At 40.7% G+C, this 24,179-nt stretch overlaps 1 protein-coding gene across 1 annotated transcript in view; it reads right to left on the bottom strand.

Moving 5' to 3' along the window:
• Positions 1–2,575: 2,575 nt before the first annotated feature.
• The window catches only part of ENPP1 (ectonucleotide pyrophosphatase/phosphodiesterase 1), a 69,223-nt gene continuing 47,619 nt past the window's right edge, over positions 2,576–24,179 (bottom strand). The window contains exons 16-25 of the mRNA XM_067546751.1: positions 23,386–23,455; positions 20,957–21,044; positions 19,303–19,475; positions 18,475–18,526; positions 13,805–13,959; positions 12,004–12,139; positions 10,077–10,157; positions 8,794–8,926; positions 7,934–8,090; positions 2,576–5,713 (exon numbers count right to left, since the gene is read on the bottom strand). Of these exons, the coding sequence (XP_067402852.1) occupies positions 5,546–5,713; positions 7,934–8,090; positions 8,794–8,926; positions 10,077–10,157; positions 12,004–12,139; positions 13,805–13,959; positions 18,475–18,526; positions 19,303–19,475; positions 20,957–21,044; positions 23,386–23,455 (1,213 nt within the window). The 3' untranslated portion in view covers positions 2,576–5,545. The remainder of the gene's footprint in view (positions 5,714–7,933; positions 8,091–8,793; positions 8,927–10,076; positions 10,158–12,003; positions 12,140–13,804; positions 13,960–18,474; positions 18,527–19,302; positions 19,476–20,956; positions 21,045–23,385; positions 23,456–24,179) is intronic.

Here is a 24,179-nt window from a genome sequence, read left to right as displayed (position 1 = left end):
GGAAAATTTAGGTTGGGGAGCACTGTTGAATCAAGTTCCTATTTCAGGATTCAGCATCCGTAGGAAACTTCTCTGTGCAAAAAACCTGTATTTACGCAGCTAAGTTTGCGTAGTTCACCTAAGTACTAATTTGGCAAGTTGCACACGTGTCTCATTTCCAGTTTCCTGGTTAAATGTGTAGTTTACGGGAACGGAGGCCTCCCACTGCTGTAAAATATACACTATAAAATATTTCACACACAAACCTGTGTTTAACAATATTCTCTAAATTGCAAAGTCAAGCTCTCAGAAGTTAGGAAAGTCCAGAATTAAGGTTGCTGATGCAACTTTAGTTTAGCTGCCTTGTGTGTATGCACTATGCTACAGTTGTTTATTACATGATCACATGCTACTATTTTCCATAGAACTCCTGCCTATTTCAGTGCACAGAATGAACAGCACCTGTTCAAAATTTTGTTTCTCCTGGGTCAATGCATGGTTCCAGGGTTTATCCACTGTACTTCCAAACTCTGGTCTGAAGACAGAATTATACATTTCCTCCTGGGTTTTTCTACAGCACTCACCCTGCTTCACAGAGGTTAAGGAATTTATTTTCACACCTCCCTTGGGACATTAGAGGAGTATTATTATCCCTGTTTTATAGCTGGAGTGGTGCGGCACAGGGATTAAGAGCTAAACTGTTTACTAAATTTGGGGTGCCCAATATGAGATACCTAGGACCTGATTTTTCAAAGTACTTAGCCTTATACAGCATATGTTCAAACCACAGCTCCGCTTGACTTCAGTTGCAGCTGAGTGCTCAGTACTTCTGCAAATCAGATCCCATGGTCTTAAACTGGATACTCAGAAAACGAGGATCAGAGAAATAGTGGCAACCTGCGAAAAGTTTGGTTTCAGGGACTTCCCAAGATCATACTGGAACTGTGTGGCAGAGGCAGGGATAGAATCCAGTTCTCCACACCAGCATTCAACTACCTTACCCATGAGACTGATACAGGCAACTTTAATTGTAGTATTTCCTAACTTTTGAATGTTTGACTTTTCAACCTTAATAATGTTCTTTTAACACATTTGTGTGCATAATTTCCTAGGTTTCTAAAAAAGCAACCCCCCTTTCCCCCTGAAATTCAATTATGTGACATTATATTAACACCTCTAAGATTCATCTGCAGGGTGGATCCTTTAGATCCACCACATAAACCACTGCCGCTTGAGCTAAGAAAGAAACTGATGATAGTAGATTGTCATGCTCTGTGTAGACCTGTACTGGAGGAGGAGGATACACATTTTACCTGTGGCTTTCACAGATATTTGCTGATGTCAGAGGCATGGTGAGACTCAGAAATCTTGAGTTCCATTCCGGACTCTGAAGGAGAGTTGTCCTCTAATGGGCACAGATTCTTCTGTCTATTCCTCCCCTCCCAGACTTGATCCCTTTCTGCCACTCCAACCTGTTCCAGTCCTGTCTCTTCCCCACCCTTGTTATTTGCCCTAGTCCCAGTCTCTATTCCTCCAGCTTCTCAGCCTAGACCCCCTCTCTCTGCCCAGCCAGTCCTAGATTTCTCCCAAAAGGCTTGCTGAGATCCAATCCCCTCCCACTTCCAGTTTCTCTGCCCTCCTACACCTAGTCCCTGTCTCTTCCACTCCATGGAGCTCTTCCTCTGATCTCAGTGTTCCTCCCCAGACAACTGACTTCTGGGTCTCCCCCACAATTCTCTCCCCATCTCTCAGTCTCAGAGTCCCCCCACTCTCGATCACAGTCTCCTTGCCCAACATGTTCCAGTCTCCCCTCCCTCTTCAGCTCCTGAGCCTAGCCTCCTCCCCGCTCCCCCGACAGCTGCAGGAAAGCGGACAGATGTGGAGAAGCTCAGTGTTCAGACAGACATCCCTTAGGGGAGGATTTATTAACAGGGAGTCACTATGTTCTGATAGAGGAGAGGATAGAAGTTAATAAACTACAGGTAGAAGCTGAAGAGAAACAGTCTTGCTTATATTCTGGTTATGGTTTCGAAAATTTCTCCATAATCATAAGGTTGTAATATACCTTTTATCCTAGTAGACATATTTTAAAACACTCCTTTTATGCTAGCATGCACAAGCCCCATGAAGGCTAGAAAACTTTTTTAAATGGAAGCTTAGGTCCTGTCTACACTTACCTCTGAGATTCGGTGGCAGTTGACCAGAGTTACGCAAACTATGCAAAAAACTTGCGTAACTCCTGTTGACTTCTCTGCTTCTCTTCTGCGCGCCGTCTTCACTGCACTGCGCAGACGGGAACCGCGTTCCCGTTGACGCAGCCCTACGCCACTTGAGAAGGTGGTCTTAATACGCCAATTTCTGGATCTACTGAGTGGGTCTTCACTGACCACTCAGTCGATCCAAGAAATCGATCTGACGGCGGCGAATTTGCCGCCATCAGTGAAGACGTAGCCTTAGACTCTGCTGTAATCTGACCCTGTTAAGAAGGAAATCCATATATTGGAGTTAGTATTTAATTGGCCAAGGTGTCTGGCATAAGAAAAAGGAAACAAACTGCAACAGCTCTGATTTTTTTTTATTAGTCAAAGTTGATGTTACAAAGCCATTACACTGAATAATGCTATCACAGTCATAATGCAATGTTGCTGCAACGCTTGCACTTCACACAGTGAAACTACTTTAGGAAAATGTTATACTTATGACAGAAGATATCAAGAAAATACACAGTGAAAGGAGAAATGGTCCCAGTGCCTGACCCAATTCTACGGAAATCACTGGAAAAGCTTCCATTGACTTCAATGGGCTTTGGATCTAGCGCCTACATTTCTAGGCTAAACAAGAGCATAAATCTCTCTATTGCTCTACCACAGACTCTACATTCTTTTAATGTAGTTTATGATTTTTTAAAAAAGGAAATGCATCACTGAGTATAACAAATCCTATATACAGAGCCCAGTCTCTATAGATCAAAGGAGACAAAGTGAGAATATTATGCAAGTGATGGCATATTGCATGGAAGTGATGGCATATTGCATCACCAGTAGCTGGTTGTGCAGTACTACAACTTCCAAGACAGCTGGCTGTCTGCCCTTGGTTGCTTTGCATCTGGCAGTATCTGTGTGCAAAGTAAGTGAACAGCAATTTAGATATATTGGGGCTAAAAGGCACAGCTGGAAAGGCAGATGGGATCTAGTCAGTTGCTGCCTCTGGGCAGGTGAAGGATCTCTAGGCACATACTATGCTGAAAAATGGTTCAGGGAAAAAAAAAAAAAAAATCACCTGTGAATGTTAGTGGGGGAAAGATCATCTTGTTGTCCCAATCCTGTTTTCATGAAATACATGAAAGAACAGAGCCACAAACACCGGCACTCCTCCCCCTTCCTACCAAGAGGCACTTCAGCCTGACACATTGTAACTTTAATCAAAAGTTAAAACCTCAACTGACTCTTTTTGTTCTACCCTTTGAAATGTTCACTTCAGCCTTTTTTAAAATATCCATTTACTGCATAATAATTCAAGTCTGTCTTTACTTTGTATAATTATTTGTTTTAAGATTCGTTGTAAAACCACTCCACTGACCATTTTATCTGTTAATTTTACCCACTTTCAATATATTTGTAAAAACCCTATTTTAAGTATAAGGAGCCACACTGTGAAATGTAATTTACCTACCTAATTGTGAAAGACACTGGCAAAAATGAAATAATGTTTGCTTTAAAAATAATATGCTTCAGGAGTTGGCACTGAGTGATTGAAGTGTGAATGGCTGAGCAACTGAGGTGGGTGTAGACAGGGAGAGTGATTGAACAATTGGTCTGAGTAAGGGATGTGGAAACATGATGAAGAAAACACCAGCCTCACCTCAAACGTTTGAGGGAGGAAGAAAGGAGCGAAGATAACAACTTTTACCATTCAACTGGCCAAAGAGGAGTCCACCCTGATAAACTTTGGAGTCAGCCCACTTCAAAGGACAAAATATGATCAGGCTTGCAACAACGTGTGTGATTAAGGATCACACCAAATGCAGATGCAGCATGACAGAGCAAAAACCCATAGACTCACATGGAATCTTTTTCCTATAAAATGGGACGGAAAGATGAAGGCTGGAAGTTTGGGTCTACATCACCACGCCAGCCAGCAGTACCGATGCGCATTGGCAGAACCTTGCTTCTCACCCTTGTGCTATAGTCACCTGGACAGTGACTATCATGAGCACCAAGAGGCTGGTAACTATAACATCTGTGAGACCTCTATGTATGTTTGTCTGTCTCCCTGTCTGTGTGTATGAGTGTGAATGAAAGTACCAATTGAAACGTGTCAATGAATTATGTTTTATTAACAAGAATCTCTGTAATTGTAGTATTGATACAAAGTTGATACTGTTTTCCTAGTATTTACATTGATGCTATTTCACTAAGTAAAAAACAATATTGATGTTGTTACAGTGTTGATTTTTTTTATTGATACTATTTACCAAATTTCTGTATTCACAATAAACATGGCTTGTTGCCTTATCCCCTGAAAAAGACCCTGTGATATTTGTTATTTGAATAACAATCTTTCGCTATTAATGAAAATGAAAGCAGTGGTCCTCTGGGCAATGGCATTTCCCCCCAAAAATGTTAGTCTTCCTCAAAATGACAAATTTATTCCACCAAATCTAAAAAGCACCTTGAACCTTTGAGAAAACAAAACATTAATCAAATCTAGATTCATCTGGAGTGAGAATTCTCCAAAACAGTCCTAGGATTCTATTTGATTCATTTCTTATTATACATGTACTCTGAAGCACCACATCCCTGTGTAGTCACAGAGTGTGTGTGTAAGACACAGGGAAAATGTGTCTCACATTTCCCTTTAGTTCCTGGTCTACTACAGGAAAACAACCTACTACTGCTACCAGTTGAACTACTGCTTTAGTTAGAGGCCTCTGCTATGATGCTGAAAGTCTTGGGCTCATCCCCAGCTGATGACCCATTTGGGGGTGGGTGCCATTACACATGCAGTACAGCTTTACATGGTATATTGCATGATATTTTAATAGCACAATTCTCAAACTCTAATCCTCTGGATGTTCTCCCACATGAGAAGCCAAATTGAAAAGAACCATTGTATATGCACAAATTAATCAGAATTTTAATTGTTTTCCAGGACTTTAACATACTTGCCAATTATCTCTATTTTTTTTAAACAAAATATTGATCACTATCCCTCCCTTATAAACTTCTCTCACTCCAATGTAATTCAAATGATTTAGAAGATGGCATTAATTTTCTCCTCAGTGTCTCTGTACATAAAAGTTCAAATGCCAGCAGAGCAGCTTTAACAGACGCAATTCTACCATATTCAAGTGGGAGTAAGACCAACAGGAGCGATCTTCCTGGGTTATACTTAGTCCATCAAATATCCCTGAGATATGACTGTGACAAAGATTTTTTCCAATTCTCAATTTGGTCAACAGCTCTCAGTAAACATTTCAGCTCATTTAAAAACATATTGTCCTGAAAATAATAGTGTATTAACAAAATTAGTTGTGAAACAGACAAATTTCACTCCATGGAAAAGGTCAACCCTTATTAAAAGTTGATAAATATGTTTTTAACTGTAAAATATCAGATACTGGCTGTTTTCTGTCTTGGTAGAAGCTGAGTCCAGTGAGAAGTTCTACATCTCTGACCCGGGCTGTATGAAACCTCATTAGCTCTTCAACCCACAAAAAGTCATGTTTGTGTCTCTGTTGGGGCAGGGAAACAAGACAAAAATTAGGGATATTTTGCACAATTCTGTTACAGGGATTACACACACAGTATGCTAGTGGAAGGCTGTTTTGTAGAGTATTAAGGCAACGAATTGTCACAAAACCTAACCAAGAAGTTGAAGAGATCAGTGGATATTAAGCATTTACAAATACAGCTAAACATAGCACCTGATCTTGTTTTCATAGATACCCAGGTCCAAGGGACCATTGTGATCATCTAGTCTGACCTCCTGCATAACAAACGCCATAAAACTTTCCCAAAATAATTCCTAGAGCAGATCTTTTAGAAAAACATCCAATCTTGATTTAATAGTTGTCAGTGACAGAAAATCCACCACAATCATTGGTATATTGTTCCAAAGGTTATTTACTCTGTCAAAAATGTATGCCTTATTTCCAGGCTGTATTTAGCCTCTCTCTGCCAGGTCAAAGAGTCCATTATCAAATATTTGTTCCCCATGTAGATACTTACAGACTAATCAAGTCACCCCTTAACCTTCTTTTTATTAAGCTAAACAGACTGAGCTCTTTGAGTCTATCACTATAAGGCATTATTTTCTAATCCTTTAATCATTTTTCTCTTCTCTGAACCTTCTCCAATTTATCAATATCCTTCTTAAATTGAGGACAGCAGAGCTGGACACAGTATTCCAGCAGTGGTCACACCAGTGTCAAATACAGATGTAAAATAACTTCTCTACTCCTACTTAAGATTCCCCTGTTTATGCATCCGAGAATTGTATTAGCCCTTTTGGCCACAGCATCGCACTGGGAGCTCGTGTTTAGCTGGTTATTCACTACGATTCCCAAATGTTTTCAGAATCACTGATTCCCAGGGTAGAGCCCCCCATCATGTAAGTATGGCTTATGTTTTTTCCCCTAGAAGTATACATTAACTTTAAGCCACATTAAAATGCATATTGTTTGCTCGCACCCATCTTACCAAGAGAACCAGATTGCTCTGTGGCAATGACCTGTCTTCATTATTTACCACTCCCCCAATTTGTGTTATCTGCAAATTTTATCAGTGATGATTTTGTTTTTTTCCACGTCATTAATAAAAAATGTTAAATAGCATAGCACCAAGAACTGCTCCCTGTGGGACCCCTCTAGAAACACATCCATAGATGATGCTTTCCCATTTACACGTCTTAAAATGTAATTATCAGTGGGCCAGATTTTAAACCATTTCATCCACTTTCCTTTACAAATTCTGGGTGTGCAAGAAGTCACTTATTGTAGTGGTAGTTCTGGGTAAGCAAAGAATGCAGGAGCAAGACTATAAGCCAGTGAACATCTCTGTGGTACAGCTGTAGTCAATTAAGCTGCCAAGTGGTACACCAAACTTGGGCAGTGACTAGAATAATTCTGCTGTGTAGGTGGGGTGATCAGCTGCATTGCACAGATTGATGTCATTCGCTGCCAATCTGCCTAAGGGAGGGGCAAGAACAACTCAAGGGACAGTCACACATTTTGCCTCTTCAGCTTGAAGATGAATATTCAGACAGTAATTGCAGCTGAAGAGAGTGGAGAGGAAATATAGTAAGCAGAAAACTAAACATTTAGCAGCTCTTCTGATAGGCTGGAGGACTAGACTGCCTGACACCATTATCAATCACTCATTTTTAATTCTTCCAGCTAGCCAGCCAAACAATTCAGAAAAAAAAGTTTGGACTATGCACATCTTCGTTAAGTCACTGCAATAGTGATAAGTAGGTTTTTAAAACTGACTGACTGTCTTGTATAAAAGGCAATATTAACTTAGCACAGTGATCCTGTAAACTCAAAATGCAACTGATTTTAACCTACTGAGTTATAAAAATATGGAATCCAGTGGCAGGGGAGGGAATCATGTCAACAGTAATGGATTTCATCTGTCAACTATTGTGATTTGGTGTTGATACGATACATGTCTCTCTTTAAATGTCATAAGATTCTCTCACTCTAACCCACCAGCTCTAACCCATCCACTCTTTACCATTCAAAAGGGCACACAACACAGCTACTTTCACACTTAAATAGATATATCACACTTACATAAATCTACCTTCGTAAATGAAATTGTTTAATCTCCTCACCATGATAAAATACCTCAAAGGACTTTACCACCATTAACTAATTCATCACTGCTCTGTCTGCAGTACGAGCAAGGCTGGGCTTCACATATATATGGAGAACTGAGTGAAGATTACTTACTGCACAGCTTTCACTGTTGTCTGGCCTGTGAGGTACAATGAAAGATGAGGCATCTAGAGCCCCTTCACACTGCTGAGGGGTCTGGGAAATATTTTTACAACTCGTCAGCACAATGAAGTAGTGAGTTGGAATCAGAACTTCTGGGTCATGGGTTAATCTGAAATGCAAAGAGGTGGTATTTTAGATCTACTTCCTATAAACCTATCAAATTAAAGTAGCGCAAAGGACACATGGCACAATGACACCTGGTGTACTTTGGCAAACAGGTTTCATTAACCACCTTGGCCCAAGAGAAACGTTCAGAAGCTTAGCACTAGAATGTGCCAGTAGGATGCTTTGAGGGACATTCTAGACTGCAGTCACACAAGCCGAGTTCTGCTAGCTTGGTGGTCTGAAGACTAGGTCTAGTGATAGTCTGAAAAAGGCAAAACCTTGATTTGTCATAAAAATATATGGGAATCTAAAGTAGATTATTGGCAGAGTTCAGAGTTCTGGCTGAGTTCAAGGAATGCATGGTTCATCTGTTATTTTGAGCCCATCTTGCCAACTAAAAGCACATCTTTACAGAGAAGTCTTATCAATAGAGCTTTGCCAGTTATTCTAAATCAGGAAAGAATCAGACTACCCAGGATGAAGGGTCCCTTCCATCACTCCTGTTTCCCCCAATATTGGAGGCAACCTCATGGAGCTCTAGATGAAACCCCGTTCTGGCAGCTGCCACAGCTCCCTGGTGGACTTATCCTGGCAGGAGCCCCTCCTGGGAGATAACTTTTGCTCTGGACAATGAGTGTCAATTATTATGAAATGATTTTAAAAAGGAAAGAAAAAAAAATCAGCATTAGAAAGGAGAAAATTCCCACCTTTTCACTTTTTCTGGAGTATCGTACAGCCCATCGGCGTCATAATCGAACACAGGACCGATGACTACATTGACACCATTTCTTGCCACCGCATATTTTGGCAGCAGGACATTAAAGAAATGTTTCCATAACACTGGAAAACAAGATAGAAATGGAAAACGTTATGTCAGGGGGAGAATTTTTAAAAATAATTGCATTGTGTATTTATCAGTATATAGACAGACATGATGAAGATAGAAGGAGAAAAGCTGTTTATTGTTAGTCTCCCAAGATCTCCCAATGCCTCTGAGACACTGATGTCCCAGTTAAGAGTAAGCCATCTGATGTTCCCCATATGAAATATAACTGTACTAAGCTGATGCAGACCTGCTGGGAGGATGGGGGGGGGGGGGAGAGTAGTTATGAACCTAGTTTTTCAGATACCAACTCAATCCCCCTGTGCCCTACGTGCACCTCATGCTCAGTCTCACTCACGTACATCCCTTCTCTGCTAGATGTGAGATTGTTGCTCTTACTACTACAGCAGGCCAGATTTCAGATAAGAATCTCAGGCACAAGGGCATCTTTGAGTCTAGAAAGCATTCCTAACCTGGAAACAGTTGTAGATCATTTACCTGCAGTTATGTCCACTAAAGACACTCTGTCCAAAATATGTGCAGATGAAATTCAGACAGGAAGAAAAATAAGCAATGAAACATTGTAAAATGTTAAGTTAAGAAATGAATTCGGGGCCACTGTTTACATGGGACCAGAGACTGGGAACCCCTGTGGTGAGCAGTTATTCACATGAGCACTTCCACTGACTTCAGTGAAACTGCTCACGTGAGTAACTCATCACTAAGTTCAAGATTCTGTCACAGGTATTTTTAGTAAGAGTCAGGGACTGGTTGCTGGCAATGAACAAAAATTCACAGAAGCTGGGACCTGTCCCTGACTGTTACTAAAAATACCCTGGGGTGAGAGGGAAAACAGAGATGCTGGGCCTTACAGCTGCTGCTGGGCCAGCTGGCCAATCAGCTGTTCGGGGGCGGGCCTGGCCAACAGCTGCTCCAGAATTCCCAGAGGTCCCGAAAGGTCCCAGAATTCGTGACCCCCATGACCAAATTGTATCCTTACTCACCACCCATGTAGGCAAGGAGTTCACAATCTGGTCTAATTGTTATCAATTCCCCTGGCTGGGTCTTAATTTACCGAGGCTGCGAGACAGGCATCTTTTCAATGATTTGGACACAAGTAAATCAGCAATGTTTTTGCATGTAAATAAATGTACATAAAACATTTACCTGTAAACTCATGATACATTGGCACAATGTTGCTGTTAAGTAGCGCTTCATAGGAACTCTTCCTTTTGCCTTTTATTAGATCTAAAAGAATTGAATGATAAACAATTATGTATTACTTTGCAGGATTCCTTGGAAAACCATGAAATGCCAGCTACGTGGAGGTTAACTAGATCAACTTAAAAATGGTACTGAGGGTCTGATTTCAAGAGAGTACCTACACTTGGAACCGGAGTCTAAATTTACTGAGGTCAATGGGGTGTCTGTTCATTCTCTTAAATGGGCAGTGGATTGGGGCCTAGAGAATAAAGTAATCTAGGCAGCAGGTCCAGTAAGTGCAGTTGTCAAATCTAAAGTGGATACATTCCTGAAAATGTAAAAACCGAGTGCACAATTTTAAATGTCACTGGTCACCTCTGGATCACTGCATGAGGTTTAGGACTTCTACCAACTCATTCTGTCTGCAGAATAGATGGAAAAAAATAGAAGAGTCCAGCTCTATGTAAACCTAGAAGATTCTGCCCTAGCAAAACTCAGTGCGGCTGCTTAAATAATCAAAAAAATAAAATACCACCAAATAATACCTGATTCTCCAGTACCCAGCACCTTTTGTAGCCATTTACATCTGTGCAGTGTAGGGGTAAAATGCTACTGTATCAGAATAGCAGTATTTCACATTCACTTTACACAGGTATAAATAGAATTAAATTTAACATGAGGTGTCAGAGAATCAGGCCCGAAACATTTAAGTGCAAACAATGAATTATTTTGCTGAAGACCTGATGTGGGACAATATTGTATTTTAGATAGACAATGACTTCCATTCTAGTTGATTAAAGGAAGTTTCCCACTGAATTCTACAACTGAGTATTCAACATGAACGTTCTTGTACAGAAAACATGTGGGTTTGAAATAGTAACAGCCACGTAGGAGAAAAGTTTGAAACTTGCACTATTTGTATTTTTCTGGTTCACTAGACTTGATTCAGAGTTCATAAACTCTTTCACCCTTCCTGCATGCGGTGCCATGTAAAGCCATGTCTACATTAGCGAGCTTACAGTGGCACAGCTGTACTGATGCAACTGTGCTGCTGTAAATCCGCTTGTGTAGCCGCTCTATGCCGAAGGGAGAGAGCTCTCTCATCGACATATTAAAACCACTTCAATGAGCAGCAGTAGTTATGTTGGCAGGAGAAGCTCTCTCACCGACATAGCACTGTGCACACTCCACTTATGCCAGAGAAACTTATGTCACTGTGGGGTGTGTTTTTTCACACCCCTGAACAACATAAGTTTTACCAGCATAAATGGTAATATAGACATGGCCTTAGAAACTTGACTACCACGCAAACCTCCAGAGAGATGGTGGAAGTAATTCCATGCTGTTGTTTAAAAGAATGAAGAATGTTCTGACACAAAGGTTTTCATTTAGTGAACCAATACACTGTAACTAAGAGGGCACACTTAGCCAGTTACACTTTTCACAATTGGTGAAATCCTGGCTTCGCTGAAGTGAATGGCAAAACTCCCATTGACTTGAGTGGAGCCAGGATATCACCCAGTGTTGATCTAGCTGTATTTAGATTCTGCCCACGCGTGTTTTGTTATTGATTTTCCTTCTTTGCTTTATTTAAGTTGCTTTATTTAAGTTCCAGATGTCTTAAACTGTCTTTGGTGACAGTGGGAGTAAGAACATCTTGGGCATCCTGCCAACAGTCAAAGTCAAGTTTAGAGATTCCTACTCCTTTTATTTGAAAGTAAATAATAGATTAAAGTGGACTATGCCATAAATGACTCAGCAGCAGCAACCGGATGCCTCCAGTTAATTCCCTGGATCATTTTATTATAAAGGGTGTCCCCTTCCACTATTGAATGAGCAAACAGAGATAACAGAACTCAGACAAACTGTGTAAATATGACCATGAATTTACTTGGAGGGAAAAGGAATCCGTAGCTCAGTTGATGGTGACTTTTGTAAAATGAACAAGTCTGGCTATAACTAAAAGGGATACGAATGTCCACATGTAAACAGCTGGACACGTTTTCCACAGAGGTAGTCCAGTTATCCTAGTGAACAAAAACAGAACAAATTATTTGCTGTATAAATAGCCGAATTACCACCATGGTCACTTTAATATTTGAATTTACAAAACCCTCAAAAATTGTCCGCCATTGCCCCTAGTTGTATGAGGAGACTGAGTTTCAGAAAGAGTAAACATTCTTGTGTCCTTATTTTGAGGAGGCAAAAATTGCTTCATATGAGTATCTTATAAATAACACGACAGAACTGCAGCACTTCGTGTACAATGGAGAGAAGTTCCCATATCAAAAGAAAACCCAGATGAGCAGTTAAAGATGCCTGAGATCACTCACGAGGTGTTGTGGCAGTGAAGTGATTTAGCAGTCCTGGGTTTTATTTTTTGAGAGGTATTTGTTTGCCTGAAGCTTATTAAGTATAGTTTTGTACGACTTATTTAAAACAGCAAACATTTATTGAAAACCCTGCAATTTCCTCAAGTAATCAGACTGAATAACATTCTCTGTTTATCCTAAATTGTTTTTAATCTGAGGCTATGCTAAGAAAAATATTTCTATGAAATAAAGTAATTTTTTCTACCATCATGTGTGTTTCATTCTATTTTACTTTAAAAATACAATAAATATTCACATAAATCCCTGGAAAGTGTAATTTTAGTATTGAGTATTTAAAAGATGGTATCAGGCTCAGTGTATTTGGCAACAAGTTATTATTAGCCTCTTCTAATGTTTGAGAATTGGATTTAGTTCTTGTCATCAATTACTGTCCATATCTCAAGTCAAAAACAGATCATTGGGCTCAATGCAGGGTTAACTGGATGACATTTAATGGCCTGTTTTATAGTGGAGGTCAGACTAGGTGATCTAATAGTCCATGCTAGCCTTAAAGTCTATGAACATGAATCTATGAACAGTTTACCAGGTGTCATGTAGGAAAAAAGGTGGCTATTTTTAAATATTCTCAGAAACAGAAATGACAAGTCTAAAAAGCCTGGGCTAGTTGCACCCACAAGATTTCCAAGCAGATCTCCCCCGTTCTGCATGGAAAGCATGTGTATGTATAGATAGACCAGGGTGGTTATCATCCTTCACTTCATCACCATTTCCCCCTTCCTCAGACTCCACAGATGGGCTTCCTGCTTTGGGAAAGGGAAGAAACAGGTCAAGGACCTGCATGGTTTCTCATTGTACACTAGCCACACAGAAACTACACATGATGCCCTTTTGAAAAGACCCCCTGGTACTATGAAACCATCCTTAATGTGGGGGTTCTAGAGGCAGCCACTGCCATGGTGACTATGGACCCACCCTGTCAATGAGTTGACCCATCCAGAGGCACAAAGCCAGAGTGGATTCACAGGGCCCCTCCACCAGTGGCTTTTGCCTACTGGAGAGTGCCACAGTTCCTGGGGATCTGCTGGTTTCTGGAGGCAGAACTGCAGCTCACTTCGGGAAGGAGAGGAGCTGAAGTCCATCCACGACATGTTTTCCTCCCCACATCCCCTCTCCTGTTTCCATTGGGCAGATGCTAGGGCCAGCTGTTATGTGCATTTTGGGGCAACCAACATTCAAAAACAGAGCTGCTTCCAGCCCTGAAATTCCAATTTACAAAAAAACACCACCACATCTCTGACCAAAATTAAAAAGGGTAACACTAGAAAGAACCAAGCATTACAGAAGCCAGCAAAGACTTACATGTTTGCTAACAGTGTAGGCACTCCACAAAGTCATATTGAGACGTTGGCTGTATCCGCTCACATACTGTTGATGGTAAAGGAGGTAGTACGTGTTTCTCTTCTGTAGAACCCTGGGCCTCCCATAGGGCAAACTGTATTTCTCTATCTTCTTTACTAAAGCAGAAACAGGGTATATTACAACTTCTATTCACTTGGCATATATTTGTTAATGATGTTTTCTGCCATGCACCTTCAGATTTCTTGTGATAGCAAGCCTTGCCGTAATTTCCAACTGTCACACAGAAAAATCATGATTAAGATTAAGAAAAACATACTAGCCTGCAGAGCACCTCTGTGATAATGCAACAGAGTAGATGAAATAGTAATTACAGAATAAATTAAAACAACCAATATCTGATATTTAAACATACAATAGAATTAAACTCAAGGGGGAAGGAATGCATTTTGCCAGTACAGAGTAACCGTTTAAAATTAAAGATGGTTCTGAGTGCAAACTTAAGATCTAATTTCCCCAAAATCTGGATGAGTGTTCCAGTTCAAGTGTTTCTTCTGGAACGCATGACTCTTAGTTCTTATATGTCTACACTACCGTGGCATCAGGCATCGATACAGCGACATCGATTGAGCAAGTCTGTGTAGACCCACTCAGTCGATCAGAGAGCGCTCTCCAGCCAACTCAATTAGTCCACCTCCCCGAAAGGAGTAAGGCTGTGTCGGTGGGAGGGTGTTTCCCATCGTTGTAGTGCCATGAAGACACCATGGTACGTCAACGTAAATACATCGACAGAAGATGAACTTTGTGACTTTGTCCTGACCCACAATTACTTCAGATTTGGAGGCAACCTTTAAGTCAGTGGCACAGCTATGGGCACCCACATGGCCCCACAGTATGCCAACATTTTTATGGTTGACCTAGAACACCGCTTTCTCAAAACTCATCCCCAAGCACTTCTCCTTTACCTACGCTACACTGATAACATTTTCATCATCTGGACCCACGGGAAAGAGTCCCTCGAAGAATTCCACCGGGATTTCAATAATTTCCACCCCACCATCAACCTCAGCCTAGACCAGTCGACACAAGAAATCCACTTCCTGGATGCTACAATACAAACAAAGGATGGTCACATTAATACCACCCTATACCGAAAACCAACTGACCGCAATACATATCTTCATGCCTCCAGCTTCCATCCTGGACACATTACACAACCCATTGTTTACAGCCAAGCCCTAAGATACAACTGGATTTCCTCTGATCCCTCAGACAGAGACAAACACCTACAGGATCTCCATAAAACATTCTTAAAACTACAATACCCACCTGGAGAGGTGAAGAAACAAATTGACAGAGCCAGATGGGTACCCAGAAGTCACCTATTACAGGACAGACCCAACAAAGAAAACAACAGAACACCGCCGGCCATCACCTACCGCCCCCAACTAAAATCTCTCCAACACATGATTAAGGATCTACAACCTATCCTAGCAGATGATCCCACACTCGCTCAAGCCGTGGGAGGCAGACGTATTCTTGGTTACAGACAGCCCCCCAACCTGAAGCAAAGACTCACCAGCAACTGTACACCATACAACAAGAACACTAACCCAGAAAGCTATCCCTGCAACAAACCCTGTTGCCAGCTCTGCCCACACATTGACTCTAGTGACACCATCACAGGTCCTAACCACATCAGCCACACCATGAGGAACTCATTCACCTGCACATCTACTAATGTAATATATGGCATCAAGTGCCAGCAATGCCCCGCTGCCATGTACATTGGCCAAACCGAACTGTCACTACACAAAAGAATAAATGGACACAAATCAAACATAAAAAATGGTAACATCCATAAACCAGACGAAGAGCACTTCAATCTTTCAGGACACTCTGTAGCTGACTTGAAAGTTACCATAGTTCTACAAAAAAAACTTCAAAAACAGACTCAGCGAGAAACTGCAGAGCTGGAACTCATATGCAAACTTGACACAATCAAACTGGGTCTGAATAGGGACTTGGAATGGTTCTCTCATTACAAGAAGTAATTGTCACTGTTCACACATTCTCACCTTCTAATCAATGGTTGTGAATAGGCCTCATCTACCCTAACTGAATGGACTTTGCTAACATGTACCGTCCCCATTGTTGTTCCTTACCCTTGAATGTTATATATATACATATACACACACACACACACACACACACACACACACCCTCTATCTCAGCGGTTCTGAACCGGTGGTACTTCGAAGAAGGCTGGGCGGTACACGAGCCGTACCATGCCGCTGAATCCGCCGCCGAAAGTCCCGCCCCCCCACGAAACCCTGCCGCCAAAAAGGGGCAAACAGCGGCAGGGTTTCGGTGGAAGGCATTGTTTCCCCCCATGTAACCCCGCCACCACCGAAAGTCCCCCCCCGCCACCGCCGAAAGTCCCTCCCCATTTATTTCCCGAGTGGAAAAAAAGGTTGAGAACCGCTGCTCTATCTGATTTCTATTTCTTGCATCTGACGAAGTGGGTTGCAGCCCACGAAAGCTTATGCCTGCAGAAACTAAATTTATTAGTCTTTAAAGTGCTACAGGACTCTTGTTTTTTGTTTGTTTGTTTTGTTTTTTAAGATACATAATGTAGCTTCCGTATCTCCCGTCGACTGCCGACACCAATGTAGATCAGCTTTTAGGAGAGACAGTGACTGGTTGATAGGTTTGGAATACGTTGAAAGGATAGGAACAGACTTCAGATTTACTGAAGCAGCACAACTGAATAATAAATTGTATGAATTAAATTTAATTAAAGGACTTCAAAGAGACAAATGGAAATTAATCCATGACTGAAGTGTTGGTTAGTCCTTCTTAAGGGTGTGCACTTAGTGCTACAATGAATTACTGTTATAGTCACAGACTGTTCCTTACACTCTCTATCTACCAGCTGACCTGAGAAAACAGAAAAAATATAATTGCACTGAAATTGTAGTGTAACTACAGTCACTGTATTTAATAAAGTGTAACTAATTTCTCCACACAATGCAGAAAAATTCAGGTCAATTAATATTTTAATATTTTAGCACCACTGTAATTGTGTGTGGCTCCTCTCTCCTCTGTGGCTATGAGCAATTCTTTACTTTAGAATCCAGAAAGAATATATCTATTTCTTTCTGCACAACATTCCCCCTATCTCCCAAAAAAATTACAGGATGGTCACTGTTTTTTTTAATCTGTAGTGACTCCTTTCATTCCTATTTAGTAAGTTTAGTCACTGTAACTTTTAAAGTCAAGATCTGAATTACTGGAGAAATGTTCTCTAAACTGTTAAACTTGCAAAACGATCCTACTTCCACTGAGAACAATGGCAAAGCTCCCATTGACTTCAATTGGTGTGAGATTAGGCCCTTAGACTTTCCTCTCTATAAAAGTGAGTAAATTCGAATTAGGGGCCTAATCCTGCAGTCATGACTCAGACCCTGATTCAGCAAGGTACTTAAGAATGTGCTTAACTTTAAGCAAGTCAGCAGTCCCATCAACTTCAATGGGACTACACACAGGCTGAAGGATAGGTACTTGTGTAAACATCTTGCTGAATTGGGGCCTCAAACAAAATTCCCAGGATCAGGCCTAAAAAGTTACTAAGTGGATCTCATTTTGTTTACTCCTTGCACGAATGCTACAAAGAACTGATCAGAAGAATTTTAAGAGATTCTGTGGTATGTTTTTAAACTATCTGCTGTTATTGTTGAATATATTCATGAAAAACTCTATCCCACCACACCAGTCTACACATATCTGCTGAAGCCTCAGATTATTCATGAGTGGACAAAAATGTGTAATCCTGCCTTCAGCAGGGACATAACTCTTATAGATATTAATGAGAATTACTCATGGGTACAAAATTTATTTTTAGGAGAGATGGTGTCTTGAATACAAACATAGAATAAGGTCCATATTAATTTATGGATCTTTCTGATATTCTAACCAACCTGAATCCATTTTCTGTGATATTATTAATACCAGCAGATGCATTTCATATGACCATTAGTTGGGTTTTAATTATGACATCTCAGTCACTGACTATTGGTCAAAGGCTCACTTAAGGGGGAAAAAACAGCATCAGTATTGTCATAACAGAATATATTCTATTACAAATCACAGTAATGCAGATATACTGTTGACCATGTAAATAAACCTATTTTATTCTTATGACCAACACTCTAGACTGTCTAAAGTAAAGACCTTCTATGTTTCATCATATATGCAGGCATCAAGGCATATTTGCTAGGTTTTCTTAGCTAATTTTTCCTCAAAACCTAGCATAAGGAGAATTCAAGTATATCCAAATAATCAAAAAGTAGATTGCCATATATGCCACACCAGTTCTGTATTTAACAGAGCAACCATGTAGTAATGGCCTCAAATATGCACTACACCTGTATAAAAATATACTGCATAGTATACAGAGTTTTAAAGAACAGCAATTTACAAGGCAGGGGGATCTATTTGTAAAGATGAATAGTTCAGGTGAATACTGGTAAAAGATGAGATTCTTTGTTCAGCCCATGTACTTAAGTAGGACTAAAGATAAATCTAGACAGCCGTCAAACTTTTAAATAAAATAAAAATGTTTATACTTTTTATTTTAAACACCATTTTCTCCTATAAACTAAAATGCTTACCTTCTGATGCAGTGTGATTTAACTGTTGCTGAAAATCCTTTATTGGCAAGCCCTATAAAACAAACACAAGCATGCTACTAATTGTTTTATAGAGCACAATTCCCTGCCAACAGTTCTTAACAATAACAAATTCAAGCCCTCTGTTCCACAAGCCTTCCATACACGGAACTCCCAATGAAATCAACTGGAGGGCTGCCCATGAGGACTTGTAGGATCAAAGTTTAAATTCAGGAAAAAAAGTCTTCTATTTTACATACAACTATGGCCCAAATATGCCACAGGTGTGTCCACAGAAGGAAAATTCCCATATAATGAAGTCAAAATGGAAAGAGTTTAATGCAAAAAAAAAAAAAAAAAAAAAAAAAAAAAAAAAAAAGGCAAATACAGGACAGCACTATGTTAAACTTAAACTACTAAAAAAATGAGGATGGTTTTAAAAAAGATTTGACAAGATAAGGAAACTGTTTCTGTGCTTGTTTCATTTAAATTAAGATGGTTAAAACCTTTTTTTTTTTCTGCATAGGAAAGTTTCAAAGCTGTATTAAGTCAAAGTTGAGTTGTAAAATTTTGAAAGAACAACCATAACGTTTTGTTCAGAGTTACGAACAACCTCCATTCCCAAGATGTTTGTAACTCTGAAGTTCTACTGTATCTTATGCCCATTAATATCAATGGAAATCTTTCTATTGATGTCAATAGGCACTCCATCAGGCCTATAGGTGGCAAAATTATGGGATGAATGTAGTGATCACACTGGGGAGTACACAGTTGCAGACACAATTACACAAATTATTTTGGCTCAGCAGTTTTATCCATTTGAATACTTACTGCCAAATCGCATGAGCAACCAATGTCCAATGAAGAGGTGGTTTTTGTGAATGGATATGCAGAAGGATGACTTTGTTCCTTAGGATGACTTGGAATGTAAACAGGGTTCTTTAAAAGGTGGTTTAGGCTTCCATGAGTTCCATTGTTATAGGCTGGTGTTAAACCAAGCAAATCTGCGAACAATTTAAAGTGAACTTTAAGGGAGATCCAAAAAACATAAGGCAGTATTACATTTTGGCTGTGGCTGTACTCATGTGGGTGCCATGATTGCAGCATAGCCTGTTTCTGTCTAATACTCTATGCAGTCAAACTAAGTCAGGTGGCAGATCAATGTAGCTGCTTTTACAGCCAGCTACCACTTGTGACAGTCAATTGTACTGAAGGAGATGGGCACCATTTCTCATTCACCTGCCTCCTGACAGTGAAGAAGGAAGGGACAACACTCCCTTATGCAAAAAAAATACTTGCATCTTGTGGGAGTTGGACTTGTAGCCTCTAAATCTGAAATAGTGGCTAAAACTCTAATCTTTAGTGCATGAAGTTGGTGGCTATTGAATACCCAAGTTTTGGAGAACTCCTGATCAACTGATCTTCTGAAAGTTGAGATGCTGGCATGGGTACTTGATGAAGGCACTAGAACCTACAGCTGAACTGGCTCTTCTGGGCTGCCAATACAGACTTCCACTCTTGCCTCTCCCCACATAAGAGAGGATAGCTCAATGGAGAACCTTGTATAGTTGCAGTGGAGATGAACTCCTGACTGGTCTCCTATATCCTTCATCAATGATAGTAGCAGTAGCCCCAGAAGGAAGCAACGACATGCAGGGGAGTAAGAGGAAAAAGTGACATGGCTGCCCGCCGATGGCCCTGATCCAGTAGAACCTTTAGGCACCTGAGCTTTCCTACTGACTTCAGTGGGCCTATTCACATACTTAAGTGTTTTTCTGGATCAAAGCCTTTGGCAACAGAATCTCACTTGAAGGAGGAGCTAGTGCAAGGATGAACTTCAGTGAATAAGAGGGAAGAAAGAGGTTCTAGAGCAGGTTTTAAAGGGTCAAAAGGTTGAGACCCCAGGAGGAATAGAGGGAACTAGTACGTGGAGAAAGAGAGATGTGGAGGATTATAGGCAGCGGTGAGCTAAGCGAACCAAGAACAGAGAAAAGTGAAAGGGAAGAAACAACATAATATGAGGGGAGAGCAAAGGAGCCAACTAGACAACCAGTTTGCAGAAAGGAACCTTAGACTGCTGTCGCTAGTGCAATAAATGGTAATGTTATAGGAAATAAAGTGAGAAATATCCTGGATATGTGGTAAAAGGGTGTGTTGTCCGGGAGCACACAGACAAGGAAGTGTAGGAAACAGAAATCAATCAAGTAATCTAGAAAGGCTACTTTTTTGGGATGGCAGGAGGGATTCTTTTAATACATTTATGTCAAAAGTCAAATTGTTCCAATCAGACAGAGTTCATATTAATCTGCTTTTTTACTTTTGGGGTCTGATCTTTCTCACGCATACATGTAGCTTCAAATTTATTTCATTAGGCCCTAAAGGAGAAGCTTCATCAGAGATTTAAACACATGTTCACTACGGTTTTATTTCTATGCTCAAAGAGTTTTCCCAGGCTGAGATGAAAAAACTGATTTATTTTTCTTACCACATATTAAATTATAGATTTCAATATTTTCAAATGGGTCAACTTGAGTCTTGAACTTGAATCCAGGTCCAAAGCCAATAAAGAGAGCCTACAGTTTAAACAAAACTCCAGTTTACTTCTGTCTTTAAGGAATATTTCAGTGAAAAAGTCTACATATTATTACATAAACTGAAACCACTTTTATCCATTTACATTTTAACCAGCGCATCTTTGATGATAGACATACAGTGTGACATGGACTGAGCTAGGTGCAGATTTTTTTTTTAAAAAAAGATATATATTTCACATGATAAAAGGTTAATCATAGAGGAAATTTGAAGAGGTGGAAGAAGCATTTGCAAAATATAGGAAGTGGACAAGTCTTAGTAAATCTGAAGTTGATTCACATCACAGCTTTACATTAGCTGAAGATAACTTTTAAAGCTTGTGAACTGTGAAAGTCCCCACTCTCTTCCCTGCTTTTGAGCAAATTAATTCCACTTCCATATGTTTACTTAAATAAAATCACTTAAAGGAACTTAGTGTAACAGTTGGCCCAACATGACTGGCATACATCACCTGAACAAAGTTATTTGCAAGCATTTAGTCTGGGGCACTCATTTTCTCTTTCTGGATGAAATATTGCACACCCAATAGATTACACCCATCTTTGCAGAAGTGATTAATACTTTTCCCTTTTATATCACCTTCCTCGGCAAGATCTAAAAGCTCTTTGCAAACAACGATCACAATCTCAGATTCAGTCACTTTGTCAAGGTCACACAAGCTCTGTGGCAGAGCTGTGAATAAAATCCAGGTGTAGCTTCCAGTCCCTTTGAACTAATCATAAAACAATACTTCCTCTTGTGAGAGGGGGAATTAGAAAGGCTAGTTGGTAAGGTTAGGTGAATAATACAGGTATGGGTAAAGTCAATTACAAATGTTTAACTATGACTTTTAAGAGAGTTTGATCTCAACACTACATAATTTATAAGGCATGAAAAACGAAATCACAGGTTTGTGTAGTAAGAGTCTTATATTTTCATTGTATTTACTAACTCCTTCTCTATAGGAGGAGCACAGAAATGAACAGAAACATGCATAGCTTCCAAGCCCAGAAGGGACCATTGTGATCATCTAGTCTGACTTCCTGGATAACATTGGCGATAGAACTTCCTCAAAGTAATTCTCTGCTCCTACTCAAGGCTCCCCTGTTTATGCATCCAAGAATTGCATTAACTCTTTTGGCCACAGCATCACATTGGGAGCTCATGTTCAGCTGATTAGCCACCACGATACCCAAATCTTTTGCAGAGTCACTGCTTCCCAGATTAGAGCCCGCATCATACAAGAATGGTCTACATTCTTTTTTCCTAGATGTATACATTTAGCTGTATTAAAATGCATATAGCTGTATTAAAATGCATATTGTTTGCTTGTGCCCAGTTTACACCAAATAATCTAGATTGCACTTTATCAGTGATCTGTCCTCTTCAATATTTACCACCCCCTCAATTTGTATCAGCTGCAAACTTTATCCTTGATTTATTTTATTTTCAGCATCTTGATTTTGTGCTGAGTACTCATATCTTCCCTCTGTTTACCCTCCCCTTTTGTTATAAATGTAATGCCCTCCTGACCACTCTAGGCTACCAGCTGAACTTGATGGGCCTTCAGCAGCTTGGCCCTCAAGCCAACTCACAAAGTCCAAATAATACCCCAGATGGTGTTCAAAGACTCTGATAACTAAATAGCCTATTTACCCTTGCTAGGGCTGTCTGTCCTGGCTCTGGGCCCTTTAAATTTGGCCCTTTGTTCGGGCTCCCAAATAAGGTCTGTCCCTTTCTTGGGGGTTACACCACTTTACCTGTGGCTGATAGGAGAACTCTGGGTTCCAATCCAGGGGACCCTATAAACCACAGCCACATACTACTTACTCTAGTCCATGGCTGCTACTTCCCTGGGCCTCTTCCTACCAGGTCCTTTTTTATCTCCTTCCCTATCTCAGGGCCAGCAATCACAGGTTCTTCTCTAGCTCCAGACCAAAGAGAAGCCCCCTGCTTCACTCCTCTGATCCCAGCCAGGAACCGACCTGGTAATGCCCTGCAACTCCTTTTATCTAAACTGGCTGGGCTCTGACTGGCTGAGGCTAGCCTTTCTAGCTCTTGGATGATGAGGTCTCTCTAGTTTCCAAGATGTCTGTTCCATTGACAGCTCTCTATACAGGCCAAGAGAACCCACCTTTGCTGCTCTTTTTCTCCCACCTTACTGTTTCCTGGGGCGGGGTGTAGCAGAACAGTGGAGCCTGCAACAGGGGGCCACAAAGGCCTGGTACACCCCGTCACAGGGTATGTCCTGGATTAAACAAACAGATGCACGTAAATCACCCTGGGAATGAGGTCAATTAAAAATAAGAGTGATTTTATGCATTAACATCTTCTGAATCTTACCTGCATACTCATGAAGAGATTGTCTGAGCCATGGAATCCACCACTGCAATACCTGATCTCAGATGGTTTCCTATTGAAAAGAAAACACAGGGTATGTAACCAATAATACTTTACAAAATGTATCTGTGTAAAATATATTCAGTAGCTTTGTTTGTCTGCATACAAAAGGGGACACTAACTAAAGTGAAGTCTTTATACCCCAGGGGCCTACAGAGGCTGTAAACTCTGCCGGAATAAGCCTTTAAACTCTGAAGTATAGAAGCGGTCATCTGCAGTTCTCATCTCTGCAAGTCATGGGCTACAGCAGCCTCTTCCTGGGGAGTGGGCTGAGGTGGGCTCGACAGAATACTGGGAGGGCTGCACCCTCCCCTCGCTACATGGCCCTGCCCCTCTCCATAGATCTGCCCCCTGCTCCTCCTCAGTTAAGTGCCAGCCTGGCCTCCTCCCCTCCAGCCCGGCCCTCTGGCCAAGTCAGAGGCTGGAAGACTATCATAACTATACGGCATATAGGTTTATAGTAGCGTAGGCATTGAGTGTAAACTTTGATCTGCTATGTTTAATGAGTTTATGTTAATAGGATCTTAACAGCAGCTCTGAATCAGTTTTCTCTTTGGACTTTGTTAGAACAAGATGACCTTTCACACAGTTCACCCAGCTGAGTCACAGGGTGACAGCTTTGTAATTTCTTACCGTGAGGCCCTAAGTGGCATTGAGGAAGCAGGTCAGAGGATGAGATGTGTGCACAAGTAAAGGACAATAATGTTACTGGCCAAAAGGCAATGGATTATAACTCA

Source organism: Emydura macquarii, unplaced genomic scaffold (assembly GCF_026122565.2).
Source record: "Emydura macquarii macquarii isolate MOO-44397 ecotype Brisbane River unplaced genomic scaffold, CSIRO-AGI_Emac_v2 contig_1146, whole genome shotgun sequence".
Taxonomy (NCBI): Eukaryota; Metazoa; Chordata; order Testudines; family Chelidae; genus Emydura; species Emydura macquarii.
This window is presented reverse-complemented; position numbering and strand designations above follow the sequence as displayed.